Genomic DNA, 21783 nt, shown 5'->3' with positions numbered 1-21783 from the left:
CTGGTAGGCTGCAGTCCATGGGGTCTCGAAGAGTCGGACACGACTGAGTGACTTCACTTTCACTTTTCACTTTTATGCACTGGAGAAGGAAATGGCAAGCCACTCCAGTGTTCCTGCCTGGAGAATCCCAGGGATGGAGGAGCCTTGTAGGCTGCGGTCTATGGGATCGCACAGAGTCGGACACGACTGAAGCGACTTAGCAGCAGCAGCCTCAGCAGCAGTGCTTTCTACTGAAGTCCATGTGCCCTAGAGCCTGTGCTCTGTGACAAGGGAAAACACTGCAATAAGAAGCCTATGCATTGTAACTAGAGAGTAGCTGCCACTTGCCACAGCTAAAGAAAAGCCCACGCAGCAATGAAGATCCAGCGCAGCCAAAAATAAATTAAGAAAAGAAAAATTTTTTTTAAAGAAAAGAATATGCATACTTTGCCCAAGTCCTTTCATGAGTATGCATGTACGCTTATCTGAAAACTTCCTCGGTTTTGCTGTTCAAGAAGACACAACTTTGGGAAAGATCCCCAGTGTTCTCCTTACCTGCTATAAGTAGTAAATACTTCCTCCTAGCAGTCCTTGGCTTGGTTGTGGCTTTTGGATCAACGCCCAACAAGAGATGAACCCAGTTTTGGGATAACAATTCTTTTATCTATTCAGTAATCTTTACTGAGAACTTAGGATTAGTCAGTGAGCCATGGAGATAAATACAAAACTCCCCATCTAACAGTGGTAAAGAGTTATAGTTGACAAAAGCTCCAGATGAAAGGCAAAAAGTTATAAGTGGCAGGGAAGTTATTTCCAACTGGAGGTAATCTGAAAAGGACTTCAAAGGGTTGAGCCTTGGAAAGTGATAGTTGTATCCATCTCTTTGCGACTGCATGGACTAGGCTCCTCTGCCCATGGAATTCACCAGGCAAGAATACTGGAGTGGGTTGCCATTCCCCTCTCCATAGAATCTTTCTGACCCAGGGATCGAACTCAGGTCTCCTGCACTACAGGCAGATTCTTTACCATCCGAGCCACCAGGGAAGATGGCCATAATTTTGACAGGCAGAGATTGATTTACTGCATGTGGAGGAAGCTGCACAAGATAGGAGATAAAAGGAAAGGAAAGCTGCTTTATATCCATGTTATTCATCTCCAGCTTGTCAATTTCAGCATCTCTTTATACTGTCACCAGGCATCAAGCTGACTGGAAGTTTTTACACCCCTCACATTCCCCTGCATTCCATACTCATCACAAGGAACCATATGCTACACTTATTCTCTGTCATTTATCATCAGAATAAGAGACAAAAATTCTAGTTTTCCAAAGGCTAAATAAATTTTCCCTTCTGTTTAGCTTTGGTGGGTTCTGTGGTTTTTTTAGTGCTGCTGGGATTTATGTCAAAATAGTTCCTTTCTCCTCTCTGCTTCCAAACTATTTGGCTTGTGCTTCCCTTATAGGTAGGGTTTTCAGGCAAGATGAGGCAGTGAAGGGCAGCCTTTCCATAATAAAATGTTAAATTATGAAAGATGCTGTGTATGAGTACCAATGTGTGACCATGCATTATGACCACAATGCTACCAGATATTGCTCTATGTGTCTTTTGTGTATTACCTCATTTCTTCTCACACAATTCCATGAGCTACTCATTCAGTCCCTGAACAGGGATCGAAACTGCATCTCTTGCAGTGGCATGAGGAATCTTAACCACTGGACTATCAGGGAAGTCTAGATGGTGCTGTTTCTATTTTTTTATTTTTTTTGATGGTGCTGTTTTTAATCAACTGACGAGGGAAAGCCTTCTTGTAAAGATGATATTTGTTCAAAGACATAAATGATGTCAGGGAGCAGGCATGCAGATATCTGAAGGAATGGTATCCAAGGTGAGAATGCAGAGGCCCTGAGGCAAGAAGGAATTATATTTTTATATTAAATCATAGCTGCTAAAAGAAGAATAATGGGTCCAGAGTGGATGAATCAGAGTAAGCGAGGAAAAGAGTAGGAGGGGATGAAATCAGAGGGGTGGGGAGAAGTGAGGTCAGGTAGGCCAAGGTAAAGGTTTTGTTCTGAGTGTGATTGGGAGCCATCAGAGGGTTTGAGCAAGGTGAGTGATATTATCTGGTAATTTAAAAGATCACTCTGGTTTCAGCATGAAGGAAGGACTATGTAAGTCAAAAATAAAAGCAGAAAGTCCAGTTAAAGGGCTAGCCAAGAAACGACAGCAGCACAGGAGCTTGGATTAAGGTAGAGGAGAGGGCCAAGGGCAGAGGCCGGAGCCCTCTATTATTTAGGAGTTTGAAAGAGTCCATGAAGACTGAGACGTAGCAAATAAGGAACTAGTGTATACTTTCTTAAATTGGATCCAGAAAGAGTATTCAAAGTGAAGAAAGCAGTTCAAGGAGGAAGTGATCAACTGTGTCAAGTGTTGCTAATGGTTCTAGACCAGACTTTCTCAACCATGGCACATACATATTCTAAAGTAATTAAACATCTTTCAGCTTAAGGACCAAAATCTTCTGGCTATTGTTGAAGCTCCCTATGTATCTCTCTCCAATCAGAATTCTCCTGGCTGGGATGGGTGGGTGGGAGAGGGATGGAGTGGGAATTTGGGATTAGCAGGTGCAAACTATTATATATAGAATAGATAAACAAGGTCCTACTGTATAGCATAGGGAACTATATTCAATATTCTATGACAAACCATAATGGAAAAGAATATTAAGAATGATGTGTGTGTGTGTGTGTGTGTGTGTGTGTGTGTAAGGCTTCCCTGGTAGCTCAGATGGTAAAGAGTCCCCCTGCAATGGAGGAGACCTGGGTTTGATCCCTGGGTTGGGAAGAGGGCATGGCAACCCATGCCAGTATTCTTGCCTGGAGAATCCCCATGGACAGAGGAGTCTGGCAGGTCCTAGCCCATGGAGTTGCAAAGAGTCAGACATGACTGAGCAACTAAGCATACATATATGCGTAACTGAATCACTTTGCAACACAGCAGAAATTAACACATTGTAAATCAACTACATTTCAATTAAAAAACAAAACAAAACAAAACAAAAGAATTCTCTTCTTGTCGTGGGCTAACCACTATTCTGAATTTTGTGCTATTACTACATAGGTTAGTAGCAAAGGAATTTATTTTTCCCTTCTTCTCAAAGATGAGCTGTATTAGTATAGCATGTTTGTATGGTGCTGGAATGTTTTAGTAATGAGGGGAAAACTGATTATGTGAGAGGGATAGGGGATCATTTCAAGAGTTAATTTCTGCACAGGTAAGAAGGGTGGGATCCTAGTGCCCACATAGGATGGGGACAGGTCAGCTTCTCTGCAGTAACAAGGAGAAGGCACTGAATTCAACAGAGATGCATGTGGCCTGGTAGATTTGGAGCTGGGACCAGAGGAGGTTCTCTTCTGAGAGTTTCTATTTTCTCACTGAGATAGGAAAGAAGGTCTTCATCTTGTGAAACTGTGATCTCAGATTTGGAGAATGTGGGAAAATGCAGGCTTTCAGGCCACCCTTAGCTCTCAAAGGAAGTGAGACTGGTTGGTATGACTGTGCATTTTTCCCCAGACATATTCAGCACTTAGGTACAGGTATGGTGCCGACAGAGCTGGATTTGGAATCACCTGGGGATGTCTTTAAAAATATTGATGACTGAGTCCCAAGAGATGGTGATTTAATTGGTTTAGAATGCGACCTGGGCTTTGGGCTTTTTAAATGCTCCCCAGATGACTATAATGTATTGCCAGAGGCAAGAATCATGACTCCAAGGAATGCCTGGAGCTGTGTTTAGAAACACACTGCTTTATTTATTTTTTAAAAGGCAACTTATACTCAGGTTTTTAAAAATTTATTTATTTTTGGTCTTTGTTTGGGGTCTTTACTTTGGGTCTTTGTTGCTGCTTGAGGGATTTCTCTAGTTGCAGTGAGCAGGGCTACCCTTCATTGAGGTGCACAGGCTTCTCATTGAGGTGGCTTCTCCTGTTGCTGAGCACAGGCTCTAAGCACACCGGCTGCAGTAGTTGTAGCACGCAGGTTCAGTAGTCATGGTGCATGGGCTTTAGCTGCTCTGAGGCATATGGAATCTTCCCAGACCTGGGGCTGAACCCGTGGCCCCTGCATTGGCAAGTGGATTCTTAACCACTGGACCATCAGGGAAGTCCCGAGAGATTCCTTCTTGCTGCAGTGAAGGAGTGAATTGATCTGAGCTTTGAAGGATTGGTACATTTTGGCCAAGTGTAGAAGCAGATGTGAAAGGAGGGAAAATATCATAAGCATAAGCTTAGATGTGGTCTGAAACACATGGCAAGCACCAAACAATTTGGTTTGTAACAGGCAAATATTAGAGAAAGAGCTCTTAGATTTGAGGACAGCTGGGTAAATAAAGATCTGGAGGTGGGCATGATGAATAATACAGTTTGGTTCCACAGAAAGATGGATGATTTCAAATTATGGGAGAGGTCAAAGCCCAGATTAAAATTTTGTGAACAGTTGAGTAAGCAATAGGGAATCTTGAAGGGCTTTTGAGTAGCATGTTAAGAGTTTATAAAAAGTGTGTTTAGGGAGGGTAACCTGACAGTGGTGTTAAGGGGGACCTGGAGTAGGAAAAGGTGGCAAAGAAGGAGACCTACTAGGGGAATTGTTGTAATAATCCTAGATGAGGTCATTTTCCCAGCAAGAAGTGGGGAAAAGTTGCAGATTCAAAAGACATCATGATGGCAGAATTGACTGGGCTTAACAGCTCACCACAAGTAAAGGCAGGAAGGAGGTGGAAGAGGCATCAAGTTTTCAAATAAGGAAGGGCACTGGGGAAAAGAGGAGAGTGAAAAAGTTGGCTTAAAGCTCAACATTCAGAAAACTAAGATCATGGCATCTGGTCCCATCACTTCATGGCAAACAGATGGGGAAACAGTGGAAACAGTGTCAGACTTTATTTTTTGGGGGCTCCCAAATCACTGCAGATGGTGATTGCAGCCATGAAATTAAAAGACGCTTACTCCTTGGAAGGAAAGTTATGACCAATCTAGTTAGCATATTCAAAAGCAGAGACATTACTTTGCCAACAAACGTCTGTCTAGTCAAGGCTATGGTTTTTCCTGTGGTCATGTATGGATGTGAGAGTTGGACTGTGAAGAAAGCTGAGTGCCGAAGAATTGATGCTTTTGAACTGTGGTGTTGGAGCAGACTCTTGAGAGTCCCTTGGACTGCAAGGAGATCCAACCAGTCCATTCTAAAGGAGATCAGTCCTGGGTGTTCTTTGGAAGGAATGATGCTAAAGCTGAAACTCCAGTACTTTGGCCACCTCATGCAAAGAGTTGACTCATTGGAAAAGACTCTGATGTTGGGAGGGATTGGGGGCAGGAGGAGAAGGAGACGACAGAGGATGAGATGTTTGGATGGCATCACCAACTCATTGGACGTGAGTTTGAGTGAACTCCGGGAGTTGGTGATGGACAGGGAAGCCTGGCGTGCTGCAATTCATGGGGTCACAAAGAGTCAGACACGACTGAGTGACTGAACTGAACTGAACTGACAGAGGGAGGCCAGGTGGTTTTCAGTGTCATTTTATCTGTTTGGTTTGGAACCAGCTGAGTTTAGAGGATGGGCTGCATTGCTTCCCTGGTAGCTCAGACTGTAAAGAATCTGCCTGTGATGTGGGAGACCTAGGTTCAACCCCTGGGTTGGGAAGCTCTCCTGGAGAAGGAAATGGCAACCCACTCCAGTATTGTTGCCCAGAGAATTCCAGGTTGCAAAGAGTCAGACTGAGTGACTTTCACACCTAGCATTGTCCACATGTTCCACAGACACCAGAGGAATGCTTATAAATACAGAGTTTGGAGAATGTTCTACTCAACTTGGACTGTTAACAGAATACCATAAACTGGCTATCTTATAAACAGCAGAAGTCAATCTCTCAAGTCCTGAAGGCTGGAAATTCCAAGATCAAGGTGTTGGCAGATTCAGTGTCTAGTGAGAGCTTCTTTTGATTCACAGAGTACCTTCTAGCTATGTCCTCACATGGTGGAATGGTAAGGGAACTCTCTGGGGATCTTTTATTAATTAAAACAAAAAAAAAATATTTTGACCATGCCACAGGGTATGTGGGATCTTAGTTCCCAGGCCAGGGATCAAACCCATGACCCCTGCCTTGGAAATGTGGTGACTTAACCACCAGACCACCAGGGAAGTTCCTCTGGGGTCTCTTTTATAAGAGCACTATTCTCATCCATGAGGGCCTACCCTTAAAACTTGATCATCTCCCAAATGCCACACTATCACACTGGGGATTAGGGTTCAACAGATGAATTTTGAGGAAACACAAACATTCAGTCTGTAGCAAAGAAGCATTTGGTTACAAATGAGGTCTGAGTTTGGAGTGAATGAGATTTTTCAAGGGAAATTCTCAGAGAAGGAAAAAAACAAGTCCATATATAGATGCTTAAGGCACAGAAGGTAAAAAAAAAAAAAAAAAAACAGGCGGGGAGAGAGGAGGAAGGATAAAGTGAGGTTTGTGTGTGCACAGAGTCGGACACAACTGAAGCAACTTAGCAGCAGCAGAGGCAGAATGGGAGCAGGTAATATGCCCCTGAACCTGGGAAAGTGGGGAATCCAAGGTGAAGGGACAAATATGGAAGGCTTCAGAGAGGCAGTCTACTGTGAAAATACCTTGGGTTTTGGCTGCTGGTAACTTTGGGTCATTGAAAACTATTTGAAAATACAATTTCAGTAATCTTTGGATTGGAAGCATATTCCAAAGGGTTAAGAAGCAGTGGGTATGAGGGAAAGACATTTCTGACAACAGTACACCCTATTGAATGGAGGTGGGAGAGGGGAGGGTGGGGTTGGAGGCGGTGAGTAGGTAGTGAGGAAGTGCAAACTGCAAATGTAAGTTCTTTTTTCAAGAATTCGGGTAAGTAAAGCACGGTAAACCTGACCGTCCAAAGGAGAACCCACAATCCCATCCTCCTCTCATGTCTCCTATCACAGTGCATGGCTTCCCGTTTAGATTATAAACTTCGTGAGTTTCAGGGTTTACACCTGCTGTCGGAGATGACGTCTCACCAGCATCCTGCATGGAATTCAGGATAGGACCCTGTCCTGCAGGTGCACAGCTGAAGATACCACGTCCACTGCTTGTCCACCTCCCCCTCCCGAAGAGGTCTCCTAGATTGAGGGTAACTAGCCCAGGTAGACGTGTGAGGCTACTGACTTTCTCCCTGGCATTCTGCTTTAGTCAGAATATTTGTGTTCCCTACACCAATACATATGTTGAAATTCTAATGTACAATACAATGGTATTAGGAGGTGAGGCCTTTGGAAGGCACTTAGGTCCTGAGAGTAGCACGCTCATGAATGGGATTAGTACCCTTGTAAAAGGGACCCTACAAGGACTTCCCTGGTGATCCAGGGGTTAAGGCTCCATGCTTCCAAGGCAAGGGGGTGTGGTTCGATCGCTGAACAGGGGTGAAATAGGATCCCACAAGTCCCGTGGCCAAATAAATAAGAAGATAAACCCCACAGAGCTCCCTAGCCCTTTCTACCAAGTGAGGATACCGTTAGAGAGGAGCCAGGGATTGGTGTACATTTAGAGATCTACAACTCAGAAGAGGGCTTATACCTGACCGTCCTGGCACCTGATCTCAGACTCCCAGGAAAGTTCTGTTCTTTATAAGCCACCCAGTGATGGTATTTTTGTCACAGCAGCCCGACCCCCGCAGCTCTGTGCTCCCTCTGCCTTGCCTGCCTACGCTGGTACAACACAACAAGCAGGGCTCTACCGGGAGTTGTCTGCCACCCTCCAGCCTGTGAGCACGAACAGCTGTGGGCAGCTGGGCATGTTTCCCTACCCCATGCCATCCTATCCTGGGCCAACTTTTTCAGAATACTCTGCCTACTTTCCTCCTTCCTTCCTGGAATTCTGGGGAGAGATCCCTGGATCTGCTCGAAAATCTTCCTCCAGTCTTAGGTCCAGTCTTGTAGGGAATGGAAAAGGTGTGCTGGGTAAAGAAATGTCTACGAAGAATGGATCCCCAGGTCTTCGCCAGTAGGATTCCCAGGGAAGCCTCTCTTTCCCATCTTTGTGTTTGTCTCTCTGGTGTGCGGGAATCTCTCCACTCACTATTGTCTCTGTCAGTTTTTGTCCGCCCCTCCCCCACGTCGCCAGCAGAGGAGATAAGTGAAAGGAGAAACCAAAGGAGCCGGGTCTTTGCTAGTCTTCGGGATTGCGGGTGATAAATCCACTTAATCTATTTAATATTGTCTTTCAGAAATTCACACACACACTCACACACAGATCAGAACAAGGTGAGGACTAATGAGGAAAGGGGATTGGGCTGGCTCCCTCCAGATATTGGAAGGTTTGTACCCTCGGTTCTTTCTGCCCGCTTGCCCAGTTAGGGTAGGAGGAAGGGAGTATTTACAGAGATCGGGGACGTAATCTTCATCCCAGGGAGAAGGTTCCGAAACCGGTAACCTTCCAAATCTCATTCCAAACCCCCCCCCAAAAACCCCAAAGTTATAGAGGTCCTGGGATTAGCATGAAAATAGACTGGCATGGAGTGGAGGAGAGACAGAAATGGAAGTGAGGGTGGGGGTTATGGCTAACCTGGGGCTCGGCTCTGACGCCGGGACAAGTTGCGGAGTGACAAGTATACTGACAACTATCGGGGCGAGGCCTGGCGCCACAAACCCAATCACCGGACTGAATCACCCCGCAGGGAAGAAAAGAAGGCGGAGCCTGCCGACCTGGAGGCGGGGTTTTATCAGAGCCGGGGCGGAACCTATGGAGGAGGCGGGGCTTTAGGGACCAGTTTTCAGGCTGGGGAGCCGCGACCGACCGAGAGAGTTCGGCTGGGGGTGCTGTATTTAGAGGGGGTGGGGGCCTGCAGCGACTGAGGGCCCGGCCGGGAAGTGGCGTCCCTATTAGTGTGGGTTTTGGCGAGGTTCCTGAGGAACTGGATTCCGAGCGTGCTCGCAAGGCGAGAGTTTCCGTGGAGGCCTAGTTTAGGATGTAACCAAGTCCAGTAGCCCCAGAAGCGGGTGTGCGGGGCGCCCACTGTGGATCCCCGGCTTGACGGCAAAACGTGCTTGGGACGACGAGGGGCGCAGGGTGGGGCCGGGCCGTGGATGTCCTTACGGATCCCAGTAGTTCTCGTGGTGCTGCGCTGCTATGATGATGACTACGGTTAGGATGGTACACAGCACCATGGCTGCAATGCCCACCGCCAAGGAGATAAAGGAGAAGTTCCGGGCCTCGCGTGAAGCGATCTCAGCTGACACCATGTCTCCGCGGGCCAAGGCCGTGCGCACCTGCGGGGGAGGGGGAGGGGGAGGGGGAGGGGGAGGGGGAGGGAGAGAAGATCAGAGAGCCGCTACCTCGGCCGCACGCCTCAGCCTCCCTCTAAGATACTCTCCAAAACGTCCAGCACTCCCTGGGAATAAGAACCTCTTGAGTCCTCCTCTCCATACTCCACCTCCGTCCTCTCCCCCACCCTCACCGCCCCCCCCCCAAACACCTGCACTGCCTTGAAGATGGCAATGATGCCTGTAGGCCAGAAGCAGCAGATGGTGGTCAGCACCGCGATGGGCATGTAGTCGTGGGGCGGGCGCCTTGGCTCCAGCAGGGCCAGCCCTGGGCCCTGGGGTGGCGGGGGGAGCGTGGAAGTTACTCCTGTTCCCCCCGGGGTCGCGCCTGCATAGGGCTGTGAAAGGAAAGAAGGTTGTGGGGAGAGGACGTCTATCACTCTTACCCTCTCTGAGCCCACCAGCTTTCCACGTCTAGCAGAGAAAGAAGGTTGTTTCCCTCTTTTAAACCTCCTCTGGACTTCAAGGCTGTTTCCCCTGCCAGAGCTTGATCTTTGACACCAACAGACCACCCACCCCATTCCCAGCTCTTTCTCTAGTCTCTCCTCTCCCTTGCCCCCAGATCGCCTCCTGGTCCCGTGGTTCTGTTCCTCTTTCCCACCAGTCCCCAGTGTGCCTCCAATTCCATGTCCTGTTCCATCCTTCCCCCAGCCTCCTCCTTCCAGTCCCCTGTCCGTCCTGTACTCACCGTGCCCACCGGGTAGACCGGGACGTAGGCAGTGCAAGGCTGCAGCTGTAGAGGGTAACCGGGGGCTACGTAGCCCCCCAGCGGCAGCGTGCCTACCGCTCCTGTGTGCGTGGGCACCACGAAGCCTGGGGCCTGGGCAGTATGAGAGGGCGCAGGCGGGGGCGGGGCGGCGGCGGCGGGCGGCGGTGGGGGCAGTGGGCCCTCGAAGCGAGTCTCCTGCAGGTAAGGGTCGGGTGGCATGCGGGGCAAGGTAGCGCAGCCGGGTGGGGGCGCCCCAGCGGCCGGGCCAGGCGGGGCGTGGTGTGGGGGCCTTGGCAAGGTGGCGGAGGACGAGGGACCGCGCTGAGCGGAGGCCCCAGAAGCCAGGCCCCCTGCCCCTAAGCGCGGGAGGGTGGCAGTGCCGGACTGGTGGTAGTGGTGGTGGTGGTGATGGTGCGAGGAAGGGGCTGTCTGTGGGGGCGGGGCAGGAGGTTCGGCGGGGGGCTGGGGGGCATTGTAGGGTGGTGGAGAGGTGTGAGGGACTGAGTCAGGGAGGCCTGGGGACGGTAAGCAGAGGAGCCAGTACCGGGAGAGATAAGATAGATGAGATGAGGGAGGGAGAGACACAGAGGGTCAGGGATGGAGAAAGATAATGGGAGAGACAGAGGGGAGATGAGTGAGAAGCCATCTCTCATTCTTGGGGCAGGATAGGGGTGGTATCTAGGCCAACAGCCCGTCCCTGCCCCCCCTCCCTTTAATCTAGTTTTGAGGTCATAACTCTCTTCTGCTCCTCTCCCTGCTTCAGCAATGGGCACACAGCTTTAACCTGCAGACCCAAACTCCTATCCCTCTTGGCTTATGGCTGCTTTGGGGTTCGCCTATCTGAGCTAGTCCTGCGTGTGCACATGTGTAGACATGCAACACTTGTGTGAACATGTGCTCAGTCCAACAGTTGTAAAACACATGTAGGATAACATGTTCCACTCTGCCATTCCTTTAGTGAGGAGGGGGGTCCCCTAGTCGCTCTTGGAATCTCCGAACCTCTTTTAGGGCAGATTAAGAAGGGTCCTCTGGATTTTACTCCCCTGGCAATCCCCATCTGACCATCTCTCCATATTACCCCGCTGGATGTCTCCATGCGGGCCAGCGTTATCTGTCCATCTGTCACTCCCAATGATGCTATCCATGCAGTACCTGGCTGATGCTAAGCCAGTCTTGTACTTCCCTCACCCTCTTAACCTGCCCCCCCCCCCCATGTTGTTGGTAAGGGACCGAGCCTGAGACTGGCCAGAGGAAAGGAAGAGAAGGGAAGGATATAGAAAGAGGAGGGGGCTTGGGGGGAGGGATGTGGAGAGCTGGATAGAAGGGGAATGAAGCAGAACCACCTGCTAGGGAGGGGTAAGGGAGGGGGGTAGTCAGGAGACAGTGGAGAGGGCGAGGGGTTTTGTTGTTGTTTTCTACCTGACTTTTCGGATGACATGCTTGCGCTCTCCCTGGGACAAGATCCGGGCAGCTGGAGTCCAGAGTCGGGGTCCCTGGCTAGCACCGGAGTCTGGGTGCGCAGATTGCGCAGCCGGTAGCAGCGCAGAGATGGAGAGATGAAGACTGTGGCGGCGGGGGGCGGAGGGAAAGCTGAGAGGGGGGAGCTTAAAGGGACCGAGGCGAGGGAGGGGGAACCCTTCAGAGATACCCCCACTTGGTCTCTCTCCGCTTTTGGACTATGTCTCGCCTCCTCTAACCCCGGCATTCAAGCCCCCAGTTTGGGTTCCTTTGGAGTTGTCATGGAAACTGGGAGGCAAGCAAGACCAGGCAAGGCGGGTGGTACTAAGGGAAGGAAGGAGGGAGAAAGAACCCTCTGGAGTCTTCCCCTTCAAGACTGGCTGTAGTGATTATACTGTAGGAGAAAGCGAGCAGGTGCTCAGTGGATTCAGTACCCCAGTTCCCTCTGGATCTTCTTCACCCTAGTCAGCCCCCCGCCCCCCCCCCCCCCACACACACTCAGCCTCTCTCAGAGTCCCTGTAAGATCTCGGGATCTTCTCCCAAATCCTTGGCTCTAGTTTCCCTATCTGTACACAGAGATGCCTGTGTGAGAGAGAACCCTAGAAACAACAACAAAAGTTCCCAGGGTTATGATCTCGACCTGCCGCTCTGGCCTGGGAGGAATCCAGAGGTAAAGTGAGAGGCCCCAGTCTATAGTCGTTGGGAGGTAGTAGGGCTTGTGGTGTGTTGAGGGGCAGGGGTAGGACGAAGAGGAAGCTTGGGGGATACTTAGTTACCTCTTACCTTCAGTATGTAGGAGCTGTAGCGCGTTGGGAGGAGAGAACGAATCAACTGCTCATTGCCGGCAGCTCAGTTTGGCAGTACATGCTTGCCTCCCCTTCCCCCGCTTTGCTTACTAGGCTTCTTAAAGACTTTCCAGGGCCCGCAGTGTTCAGATCCATTCCTGAAATCCCACCCACCCACCACCCCCGCCAAGACGCAGCGCCATCGTCTGAGTCGACCCGGGAGCCCAGCGGTAATTGCAGTCTTTTTATTTTGCTTATTGCATCTTGGGAGTTTGTACATGGGGAGGGGAGGTGAAAATCAGCAGTCAGCCGAGATTTAACCAGAATTGGGCTATTTGCAAAAGCAGAGCCGAGATACCACCCTCCCTCTTTAGACCAGTGCTTCCCAGCCCCTTCTTGAGGCAGTCGCTCTCCGACGCTGTATCCTTCCCCATCCGACTGCAGGCGGAGACTACCGAGCTGTAATAGCGGCGCTCGTCAGGGCCAGTACCAGGCCCCAGAGATCGAGATCACGGCCCCACACCTCTCATTCTGGCTTCTGAGGTGTTCGCGTGAGCCCCTAACCCCCTTCCGCCACACCATCCTGTACACAATTCGGGGCGCAAGTTGGTTTTATTGGGAGAGACTTAAGACTGTCAAAGGCCTGGTGAACATAGAGGAATTCAGATGAGCTTCGAAAAAAAAATTTTTTTTTAAACGAAGACAAACGTCTTTAAATGCTCAGTAAAAGCCCTAACACGGGCACCTGGGTACCGGTAGGGATCACAGGGAGAGAGGTGGGAGACGCCTGGAGTTAGAAGTCCAGCCCCGGTGGGAAGGTCTGAGGAACGAGCCGCCCACAAGGAGCTCCAGGTTCAGGGCTGGGGTGTGGGGTCGTTCAGGTACAGAAACTCGTCAGAAACTAGGCGGAGCGTGAGTCAGCGCTGCCCAAGGGGCTCTCCGCCCCTTGGGAGGTGGGTCGTAGTTAGGCTCCGTACTAGAGAAGAGCAAAAGAAACTGGGCCAAGCCGCACTTTTACCTCGAGGGGCCTCGAGGACTCTCCGCGTCTCTGGAGACAAGGGCACTACAAGCACTTCAAGATGAAGAGTTGTAAGACTCAGACCTGGCATGGGCGGGAGGGAAGGGGTTAGCAGCAGGGTCCGCCTGGGCTACCTTCAGCCCCCAGCCGGCGGAGAACGAAATACCAAGGACTGCCTTTCCCGGGTCTGTTCCTCCAGCGCGCCTCCTGAGGAAAGAGAACTCCGTGTTCCGTTGCGGAGCCGGACGCCTGCATTGGGAAGTAGGGCAAATCAAGGCTGGGAAATGGGACCCCTAGGTCACAGCTGCCGCAGGGCCTGAAGAGGCCTTCTCTCAATTTCCCAGGACACCTTTGCGGCTTCTTCCTCTCCCCGCGATCTAAATGGATCACTCCGCCTATTCCCTCCCCCTCGCCCCCAGCTCCCCCGCTCTTAGGGCGCAATGGATTGTTCCATTGCCCCTCCAGTCTGCGGCCAGCGTTGCGGGGGACGCTGGCAAGGTTGCTAGGGAAAGCCCCGGACGTGACGGCTAAATGCGACCCTGAGCAGCCTCCCCTCTCCTGTCCGTCATTCCCCTGCGCGCGTTCTCCTTACACCCTTGCCCTCCCCCACGTGGGTTCCAAGCTGGGGAGAAGTAAACAGCAGGCGGAGCGGGGCTCGCGGATCCAGGCCAGGTGGGAGTTTGCACTCTTCCAGGGTCCTACGCTGCTGCTCTGGGTTCTTTCTTGCAAATCTTCAGTCTTGCATGACTGGGATGATCCATTAGGAAGCTCCTGGCCTCGGGACCGAGTCCCCACCGCGTTGGGGGCGGGGCTTGGTTGCGCGTCAGTGCGTCTGCAGCGTGGTGGGGGTGTGTGTTTGTGGAGAGGACTGGAGTAAAAGTAGGATGTTTTGTGACGGGGACCTGGTGTGGGAACGGGTGGGGGAGGCTTGATTGCCGGCGTCTGTTCCGAAGGGAGGGGGTGTTGTCATCTCTCTCACAGGCCCTCATCGTCCCCTTCTCAGGCGGGAGTATGCTGGGGCTCCCGGGGCGGCGGCTCCCTTCGGCGGAGTTCCTGCTCCTGTTGCCATTCCTGCTGCTGCTGCTGCTGCTGCTGCTGCTGCCCGCCGCCCCTGCGCCCCATCGGGCTGCCTACAAGCCGGTCATAGTGGTGCACGGGCTCTTTGACAGTTCGTACAGCTTCCGCCATCTGCTGGAATACATCAATGAGGTCTGGCAGGGGACGCCCCGGTTGTGGGGCGTTGGTGGCGGCTACAGAGGCCGGGGAGGGAGAAAGGGGAACTGAATGCTGGGCCTGCCCACTTCCTCGCAAGCTGGTGCTGGCTTGGGGAAAGTTGGGGGACGAGAGATCCCTGGTTCTAGGAGGGCACAATAGGCGTGTGGGCGCCGGCTGGGGGGCGGCGTGGAGGAGGGTCTTTATAGTCCATCCCGGCTGCGGCATCGCCCCCTTCCCACAGACCCACCCTGGGACTGCGGTGACAGTGCTCGATCTCTTCGATGGGAGAGAGAGTTTGCGACCCCTGTGGGAACAGGTGCAAGGGTTCCGAGAGGCTGTGGCTCCCATCATGGCAAAGGCTCTTCAAGGGGTGCACCTCATCTGCTACTCCCAGGGTAGGCACCCTCCCCCATTCCCCGCCTCTAAGCCCTATCTGAAGCTTGATCCTTATCTGAGGGACACTGCCTAGTGTTCCCTTTTTTGAACCGCATTGCCTCCTTTTCCGACTTCCCTCAGCACCTGGGTCTTATCTGCGCTGAGTGTCCTGAGTGGGAGGGCTGCTCCCTAGGCTGCTGCCCTTTCTTTCCCCGTCACCCATGGCTCGTGGACATAAGGGATTGAGGAGGGGGACAGTAAAAAGCACCCTAGGGTTCGTGGGAAGGCCCAGAATCGAATTCTGGCTCTGTCACTTACCTGACATGGGGCGTTTTGACACAGGGCATGTGCCTTCTCAGGGTGTCAGCTTCCTTGAGGTACATGGTGTGTGTGTCCGGGTGCGGAGTGTGGGGGACTGTTGACCTGGCCTCCCTAAGTCCTGCCCAATGTGGTGTTCTGCCTGCAGGGGGCCTGGTGTGCCGGGCACTCCTGTCTGTGATGGATGAACACAATGTGGATTCTTTCATCTCTCTCTCCTCTCCACAGATGGGACAGTATGGAGGTGAGTGGGCACTGTAGGCTCCATAGGGGGGCCCTGAGTCTTGAGGGCACAAAGCTTGGGGCCACTTGGCACTGCTGTTCTCTTGCCAGACACAAACTATTTGAAGTGGCTGTTCCCCACCTCCATGAGGTCTAACCTCTACCGGATCTGCTACAGCCCGTGGGGCCAGGAATTCTCCATCTGCAACTACTGGCATGGTGAGTAACACATGCCAAACTGGGGCCTCCATGCTAAGGGCATCCTGGAGGGTAGGGCCTGCTGCTCCCACCTCTCCCATAACTAACAGCAATGATGATGATAACTTACATTTATTGAGCCCTTACTATGTAAACAGGCACTGTTCAAAATGCTTTATGTGTTCCATTTAGAGAATACAGTTTGCTGCAGGGGTTGGCAAACTTTATCCTTAAAGGGCCAGACAGTAAATTTTTTTTTGCTTTTGCAGGCATATAGTCTCTGTCACAACCACTCAATTCTGCCATAGTCCTGTGAAAGCAGCCATATACCATATGTAAATGAATGTGTCTGTGTTGCAATAAAATTTTATTTATAGAAACAGTGAACTGGATTTGGCTAATGAGTCATAGTTTGCAAACGCCTGGTTATAGTTTTTAAGATCATGGATGCTGGGTCCAGACTACTTGGGTTTGAAGCCTAGTCCTGCTGCATGACTTTGGGCAAGTTACTCAACCTTTCTGTGACTCAATTTTCCTCGTCTGTAAAGTAAAGATATAGTACGTACCTTTTATTGTGTTTATGGGGATTAAATAATGAATGTCATGTGCTTTGAACAGTATCTGGCTCACAGCAGGTGCTGGAAAAAGGTGTTTGCTATCATGTTGACAGTTATTACTGCTACTATCATATTACTGTGCGCCTTGTCTGTTACTGTAGCCTTCTGATTGGTCTTCTAGCATCTGGTCTTGCCTCTTCTCCCTGCTTCTCTGACGATCTAACTGCTATTTGTACCCAGACCCCCACCATGATGACTTGTACCTCAATGCCAGCAGCTTCCTGGCCCTGATCAATGGGGAAAGAGACCATCCCAATGCCACTGGTAATGACCCCAGGCTCCTACCTTGGTCCCATTTTCTGCTTCTCTGACCTCCTATATTCCCCTTTCCAACCTGGCCCGACCCCTGTGACTAACTCAGGCTCTCTTATTCCCACCCTGTAGCTTGGCGGAAGAACTTTCTGCGTTTGGGCCGCCTGGTGCTGATTGGGGGCCCTGATGATGGTGTCATTACTCCCTGGCAGTCCAGGTAATAAGGGACTGTGTGGCCTGAGCGTTGGCTAAGGACACCCCAATCCCAGTCAATCTTTATCTCATTTCTAAAACTGGCCTGCTTCTTCCACTGTTCAGTTAATCCCCCCACCCTCCATTCATCTTGTCACCCAAGACCAAAACCTGGGAGTCATGTCCCAACCTCTTATATCTAGCCAGTCACTAAGCCTTGCTGCTTCCTTTCCATCCCTACCAGCCCCACTTTGTGAAAACTTTGAACTCTGAACTATTTACAGATTCTTAGGATGTTGCAAAGATAGTTTAGAGAAGTCCTGTTTATCTTTTGCCCAGTTTCCCCCAATGCCTGCATCCTATGTAACGACAGCACAATAGTGAAACCAGGAAATTGACAAGTCGCTACAACACATGTCTATAGTTCCATGCCATGTAATCACATTTCCTACCAGCTCTTTTACTTACTTGGAAGTAAAAGGTAATTGCTCCAACCTTGTCCCCTCTATCCTATTCCATGGCTTCATGGCACCATGTGTCTGCCTCTGATCATCATGAGTGATCTGAAATGTCACGTGATCTACTTTATAGTCATTCAACAAATACTTGTCAAGCACTGTGTGCCCAGGCACTGTTCTGGACCCTAGGGATGCACTAGTAAATGAAAGAGAAGTCTATGCTAGTGTGTAGCTCACATTCTAGTGGGGGAGACAGATAATAAATGTAAATATATGTATCAGACAGTGATAAAATAAGGCGGGGAAAGGATTAGAGGATGGTTGGGGCCTATTTTAGATAGTGGCCAGAAAAGTCCTTCTGGAAGAGCTGCCATTTGAGCAAAGACTGAGTTGTATCCGACTTTTTGCAACCCCATGGAGAGCAGCATGCCAGGCTCCTCTGTCCTCCACTGTCTCCCGGAGTTTGCTCAAATTCATGTCCATTCAGTCAGTGATGCTCTCTGTTTCATCCTCTGCTGCCCCCTTTTCCTTTTGCCCTCAATCTTTCCCAGCATCAGGGTCTTTTCCAGTGAGTTGGCTCTTCGCATCAGGTGGCCAAAGTATTGGAGCTTCAGCTTTAGCATCAGTCCTTCCAATGAATATTCAAGGATGATTTCCTTTAGGATTGACTGGTTTGATCTCCTTGCAGTCCAGGGGACTCTCCAGAGTCTTCTCCAACACCACAGTTCAAAAGCATCAATTATTTGGCGCTCAGCTTTCTTTATGGTCCAACTCTCACATCCATATGTGACTGCTGGAAAAACCATAGCTTTGACTGTATGGACCTTTGTGGGCAAAGTGATGTCTCTGCTTTTTAATATGCTTGGGATGTCTAGGTTTGTTCTTCTAGGGAAGAGGAGTAGCACCTGCAAAGTCACTGGGGCAGGCATGGGGAATAAGGACGTCCGTGAGGCTGGAGGGCAGTAAGCTGGGGTGAAGGTGAAAGAGGTAGAAGGGGGCCAGATACAGAAAGCCTTTGTGGGGCAAAATAAAGTCACTGTTTTTTTCTAAAATATATGCAACATAAAAGTTACCATTTTTAAGGGTAAGTTTGGTGGCTTCAAGTTCATTCAAATTCTTGTGTAAGCTCACCACCATCTATCTCCAGAACTTTTTTCTTGCCAAACTGAAACCCCATAACCCTTTAAAGAATGGTAACTTCCTTATCCCTGCTACTCCCAGGCCCCTGGCAACCATGACCCTTGAATTTTTTTAAAAATTCTGAGTGAGATGGGAACACATTGGAGGGTTATAAATGAAGGAGTAACATGCCTTACAGTAGTTAAAGGTGGGATTTATTTTTATCTCATTTCACACCTACTACAACCCTATGAAGATAAGAAGTAGCTCTAAGTACTTTGCAAATAAAGCTCATTTAATCCTCACAACAACCCTATAGGGTAATTACTATTATCCTCTTTTGGCATGTAAGGAAACTTAAGTACAAAGAGATTAAATAACTTGCCTACATTCATAGTTAGTAAGTGGTGAAGTCAGGCTGTCTGACTTAACCACAATGTTTTATTTCCTCTCTACAAAGGAGGTATTCTTGTATAGGACAAAGAAAATCAGCAACATGATCAACTACACACAGTGGGGAGCGTGTGGCAGAGTTGGAGTTCCAATCCAGGTCTTTGTGCCCCTACTGCTTTCCTATGGCTTAAGAAACCTAGTCCTTCAGTGTGGCCTCCAGGCCCCCAACCCACCCAGCTGTGCCAAACCTCTGTGTTGCTCTTGTGCCATTTGCCTGAGACAGCTTTCCCTAGTTCAGATTAATCGCTGGGAAGCCTTTGTTGACCCTCTAAAACTAGCGTAGTAACCTCTCCTCTTTGCTCCCATAGCCCATTGGACTTAGTACTATTAGCCTTTGTTCAGTTATTCTTGGCCTGTGTCCACTCAGTGCCCATGATAGTTAAATATTCCTAATTTAAAATTTTTTTTAAACTTTTTCTTTGGAAATAATTTCATACTCCAGAAACTACCAAAGTCATACACAGCAATCTTGTATAATCTTCACCTAGATTTCCCAAATGTTAACATTTTACCAAGTTTATATTAGTGTCCTCTGTCTCTCCCTCTGTATATCCATATATATATGTGGAGTATGTGTATGTATGAACCGTTAAGACTTCAGTATGTCAGTGTCTATTTTCTACATATAGGACATTCTTTTATGTATCTACAATATGGTTATCAAAATCAGGAAATTAACATTGATACAATTCTCTGTAGACCTTATTCAAAATTTCCTAAAATCTTCCATACAGGAAAAAAATCCAGTGAAAGATTCAACTCAGGATCCCATGTTGCATTTGGTTCTTATGTCTCTTTAGTTTTCCTTGGAGTAACCTTGCAACACTGATTTTTTTATTTTTTGGCCCCGGCATGCAGAACTTCCCCACCAGGGATTGAACTCATGCCCCCTGCATTGGGAGTGTGGAGTCTTAACAATTGGACCACCAGGAAGTCTGACATTGATATTTTTTGAAACATAATGAGCCAGCTATCTTATAGAATGGCCCTCAGTTTGGGTTTGTTGGCTATTTCCTCATGATTCCATTCAGGTTATTCATTTTTGATGGGAATTGTGCAGAAGCGATACTGTATCCTTAATCTGTTACCTCTCGAGGTACATGATGTGTGTGTGTGCTAAGTCGCTTAGTCGTGTCCAACTCTTTTTGACCCCATGGACTATAGCCCTCCAGGCTCCTCTGTCCATGGGATTCTCCAGGCAAGAATACTGGAGTGGGTTGCCATACCTCCTCCAAGGGATCTTCTCGACCCAGGGATTGAACCCACATCTCTTATGTCTCCTGCATTGGCAGGCAGGTTCTTTATCCCTAGCGCCACCTGGGAAGCCTGAGGTACATGATACCCAGTTAAATATTTTGAGTGTCCCCCTTGCTGCTTGTGTCCCCAACAGGCCATGAGTTCCTGAAGGTCCCTACCCTCCCTTGATTTTTTTCCCCTCTGATAACCTCCCTCTTATGCCCCCATCTCTTTGCAGCTTCTTTGGTTTCTATGATGCAAATGAGACAGTCTTGGAGATGGAGAAGCAACTGGTGAGTCTCCTGGAATTACTTTCCCTTTCTGCACACACTGTGGTTCTCTCTGCCCTTGACATGGAAGCTGAAGGGTCTACCCTGTGGGGAGGGGGTCTGGGATGCAGGCAGGAACTTACTTTGTCTCTCCCTGTGTCTTTCTTCCATGCCCCTTGACCCACCTTGAAGGTTTATCTGCGGGACTCTTTTGGGTTGAAGACTCTCCTGGCCCGGGGGGCCATAGTGAGGTGTCCAATGGCTGGGATCTCCCACACGGCCTGGCACTCCAACCGTACCCTTTATGAGACCTGCATTGAACCTTGGCTCTCCTGAGGGACCCTCAGGAACTCCCCTCCCAGAGACGGAATGGAGCCTTGGATGTCAGGCCTTGGTGTGCCTGTGACCACCCCACTGGTCCCACACTGCCCCCACCAACCAGGGCTCCAGGACCCCTCCTCTGTGAATGACACATCCTGGTCTCCTCCATCTCGTGTCCTCCCTTTTGGGGGTTGCTCCATGCTCTCCCATGCCCCCCAAGGCCAAGGCCAAGGCCAAGGCTGGGAAGTGGGAAACAAGATTAACTTGTGGCTGCTCCTATTGCTGCTGCTTCTCTGTCTCTGGCTCTACAGAAGGAGAACCCAGCCCCTGCCCACCACAGGGTCTCCTTCCAAGCCACTCAGGACATTTTTAGCTTGTTTTTCCCAAGTTCCCTTTTCCTCTGAACTCCCCTGTTGTGAGCCCTCCCAATCCGCCAGGAAGGACCACCTATGAGAGTGGGGTTCTGAGGCTCCACTATGGGGACAGTTCTGTTCTTGAAGTGTCAGTGTTGGGGAATATCTGTGGCCTGTGAGGCCCATCTCAGGTTTGGGGATCCCCCAGTCCCTATATTCAGTATTGGGGTGCCCTCTGGGAGCCTAGTTTCTTTGAGGCTCCAGCCCCTCTTTTAGCTACCCTTGAATGGGTGTGTTACTACCCCTGTATTTATGAAAATAAAGTTCCATTTACTCAGTGTGGCTTGCCTCATTTCCAGGTGAGGGGGACCTGGCTCCCCCAGGAGGGTGGGGATGGAGAGCCTGGGGCCTGGGTGCCCGGATGCCTGGTCTGGGGTGGGACCCCCTTGGTGTTTCCGCTCTCTCAATGCCCATTCTGTGCGGGTTCCTGATTCTCTGTGGGTTCTTTCCTGCTGAGGACAATTCTCTTCCTGTCCCAGCCTGCAACTGGGGGGCTGAGCCCAGGGCTCTAACGGTTTGGACCCCAGCCTCATGGGTGGAATGTACCAGCCACCCTCAGGCTAGACGAGGGGACGCAGGGTCAGGGTGGGCATTTGTTGTGCCCCTTTTCGACCTTTGTAGGCCAGAGCTGGGTGAGGGGCTGGACAATGAGCCTCCTCTTCCTTGAAAGAAGGAATCTTGGTAGAGACAATAAGGCCCTGTCTGCTCTGGCATGGGGGGCGGTGGCTGACTCAATTCTGCCCCCTCTCCGCCCCCCAGGCCCTAATAAATGTCATCAAGAAATGGGGGCAATTTCTCCCTCAGTGCCCTGGG

General features: G+C 50.1%; 2 protein-coding genes and 1 long non-coding RNA gene across 11 annotated transcripts; 1 reads left to right on the top strand and 2 right to left on the bottom strand.

Annotated features, from left to right (window-relative positions):
• Positions 1-8183: 8183 nt before the first annotated feature.
• On the bottom strand, positions 8184-12411 carry PRRT1 (proline rich transmembrane protein 1). Of its 2 annotated transcripts, XM_069562876.1 has the most exons (5): positions 12293-12411; positions 11470-11613; positions 10030-10565; positions 9494-9679; positions 8184-9287 (listed from the first exon to the last, which is right to left on the bottom strand). In XM_069562876.1, exons 2-5 carry the CDS (start codon positions 11486-11488, stop codon positions 9111-9113), a joined length of 918 nt encoding a protein of 305 aa, XP_069418977.1. In that variant the 5' UTR covers positions 11489-11613; positions 12293-12411; the 3' UTR covers positions 8184-9110. The 2 variants fall into 2 exon arrangements, with proteins under 2 accessions (XP_069418977.1, XP_069418976.1); XM_069562875.1 differs by lacking the exon at positions 12293-12411 and having other exon boundaries at positions 11470-11832.
• PPT2 (palmitoyl-protein thioesterase 2) lies at positions 10731-21248 on the top strand. 8 transcript variants are annotated; one of them, XM_069562877.1, is made up of 9 exons: positions 10731-12524; positions 14316-14521; positions 14769-14922; positions 15369-15464; positions 15554-15661; positions 16438-16521; positions 16642-16726; positions 20206-20260; positions 20429-21248. In XM_069562877.1, the coding sequence occupies exons 1-9, from the start codon at positions 12374-12376 to the stop codon at positions 20570-20572; spliced, it is 1083 nt and encodes a 360-aa protein (XP_069418978.1). In that variant the 5' UTR covers positions 10731-12373; the 3' UTR covers positions 20573-21248. The 8 variants fall into 8 exon arrangements, with proteins under 8 accessions (XP_069418978.1, XP_069418979.1, XP_069418980.1 ...); XM_069562879.1 differs by lacking the exon at positions 10731-12524 and adding an exon at positions 13083-13383; XM_069562881.1 differs by lacking the exon at positions 10731-12524 and adding an exon at positions 13701-13984.
• LOC138425254 (uncharacterized) lies at positions 12524-14142 on the bottom strand. The gene is made up of 2 exons (XR_011251136.1): positions 13905-14142; positions 12524-13561 (listed from the first exon to the last, which is right to left on the bottom strand). It is a non-coding gene; the product is annotated as an uncharacterized lncRNA (long non-coding RNA).
• Positions 21249-21783: the final 535 nt, after the last annotated feature.

This window comes from Ovis canadensis, chromosome 20, assembly GCF_042477335.2.
Source record: "Ovis canadensis isolate MfBH-ARS-UI-01 breed Bighorn chromosome 20, ARS-UI_OviCan_v2, whole genome shotgun sequence".
NCBI classification, from domain to species: Eukaryota; Metazoa; Chordata; class Mammalia; order Artiodactyla; family Bovidae; genus Ovis; species Ovis canadensis.
Note: the sequence above shows the minus strand (reverse complement) of the source record. Positions and strands in the feature narration are given on the sequence as shown.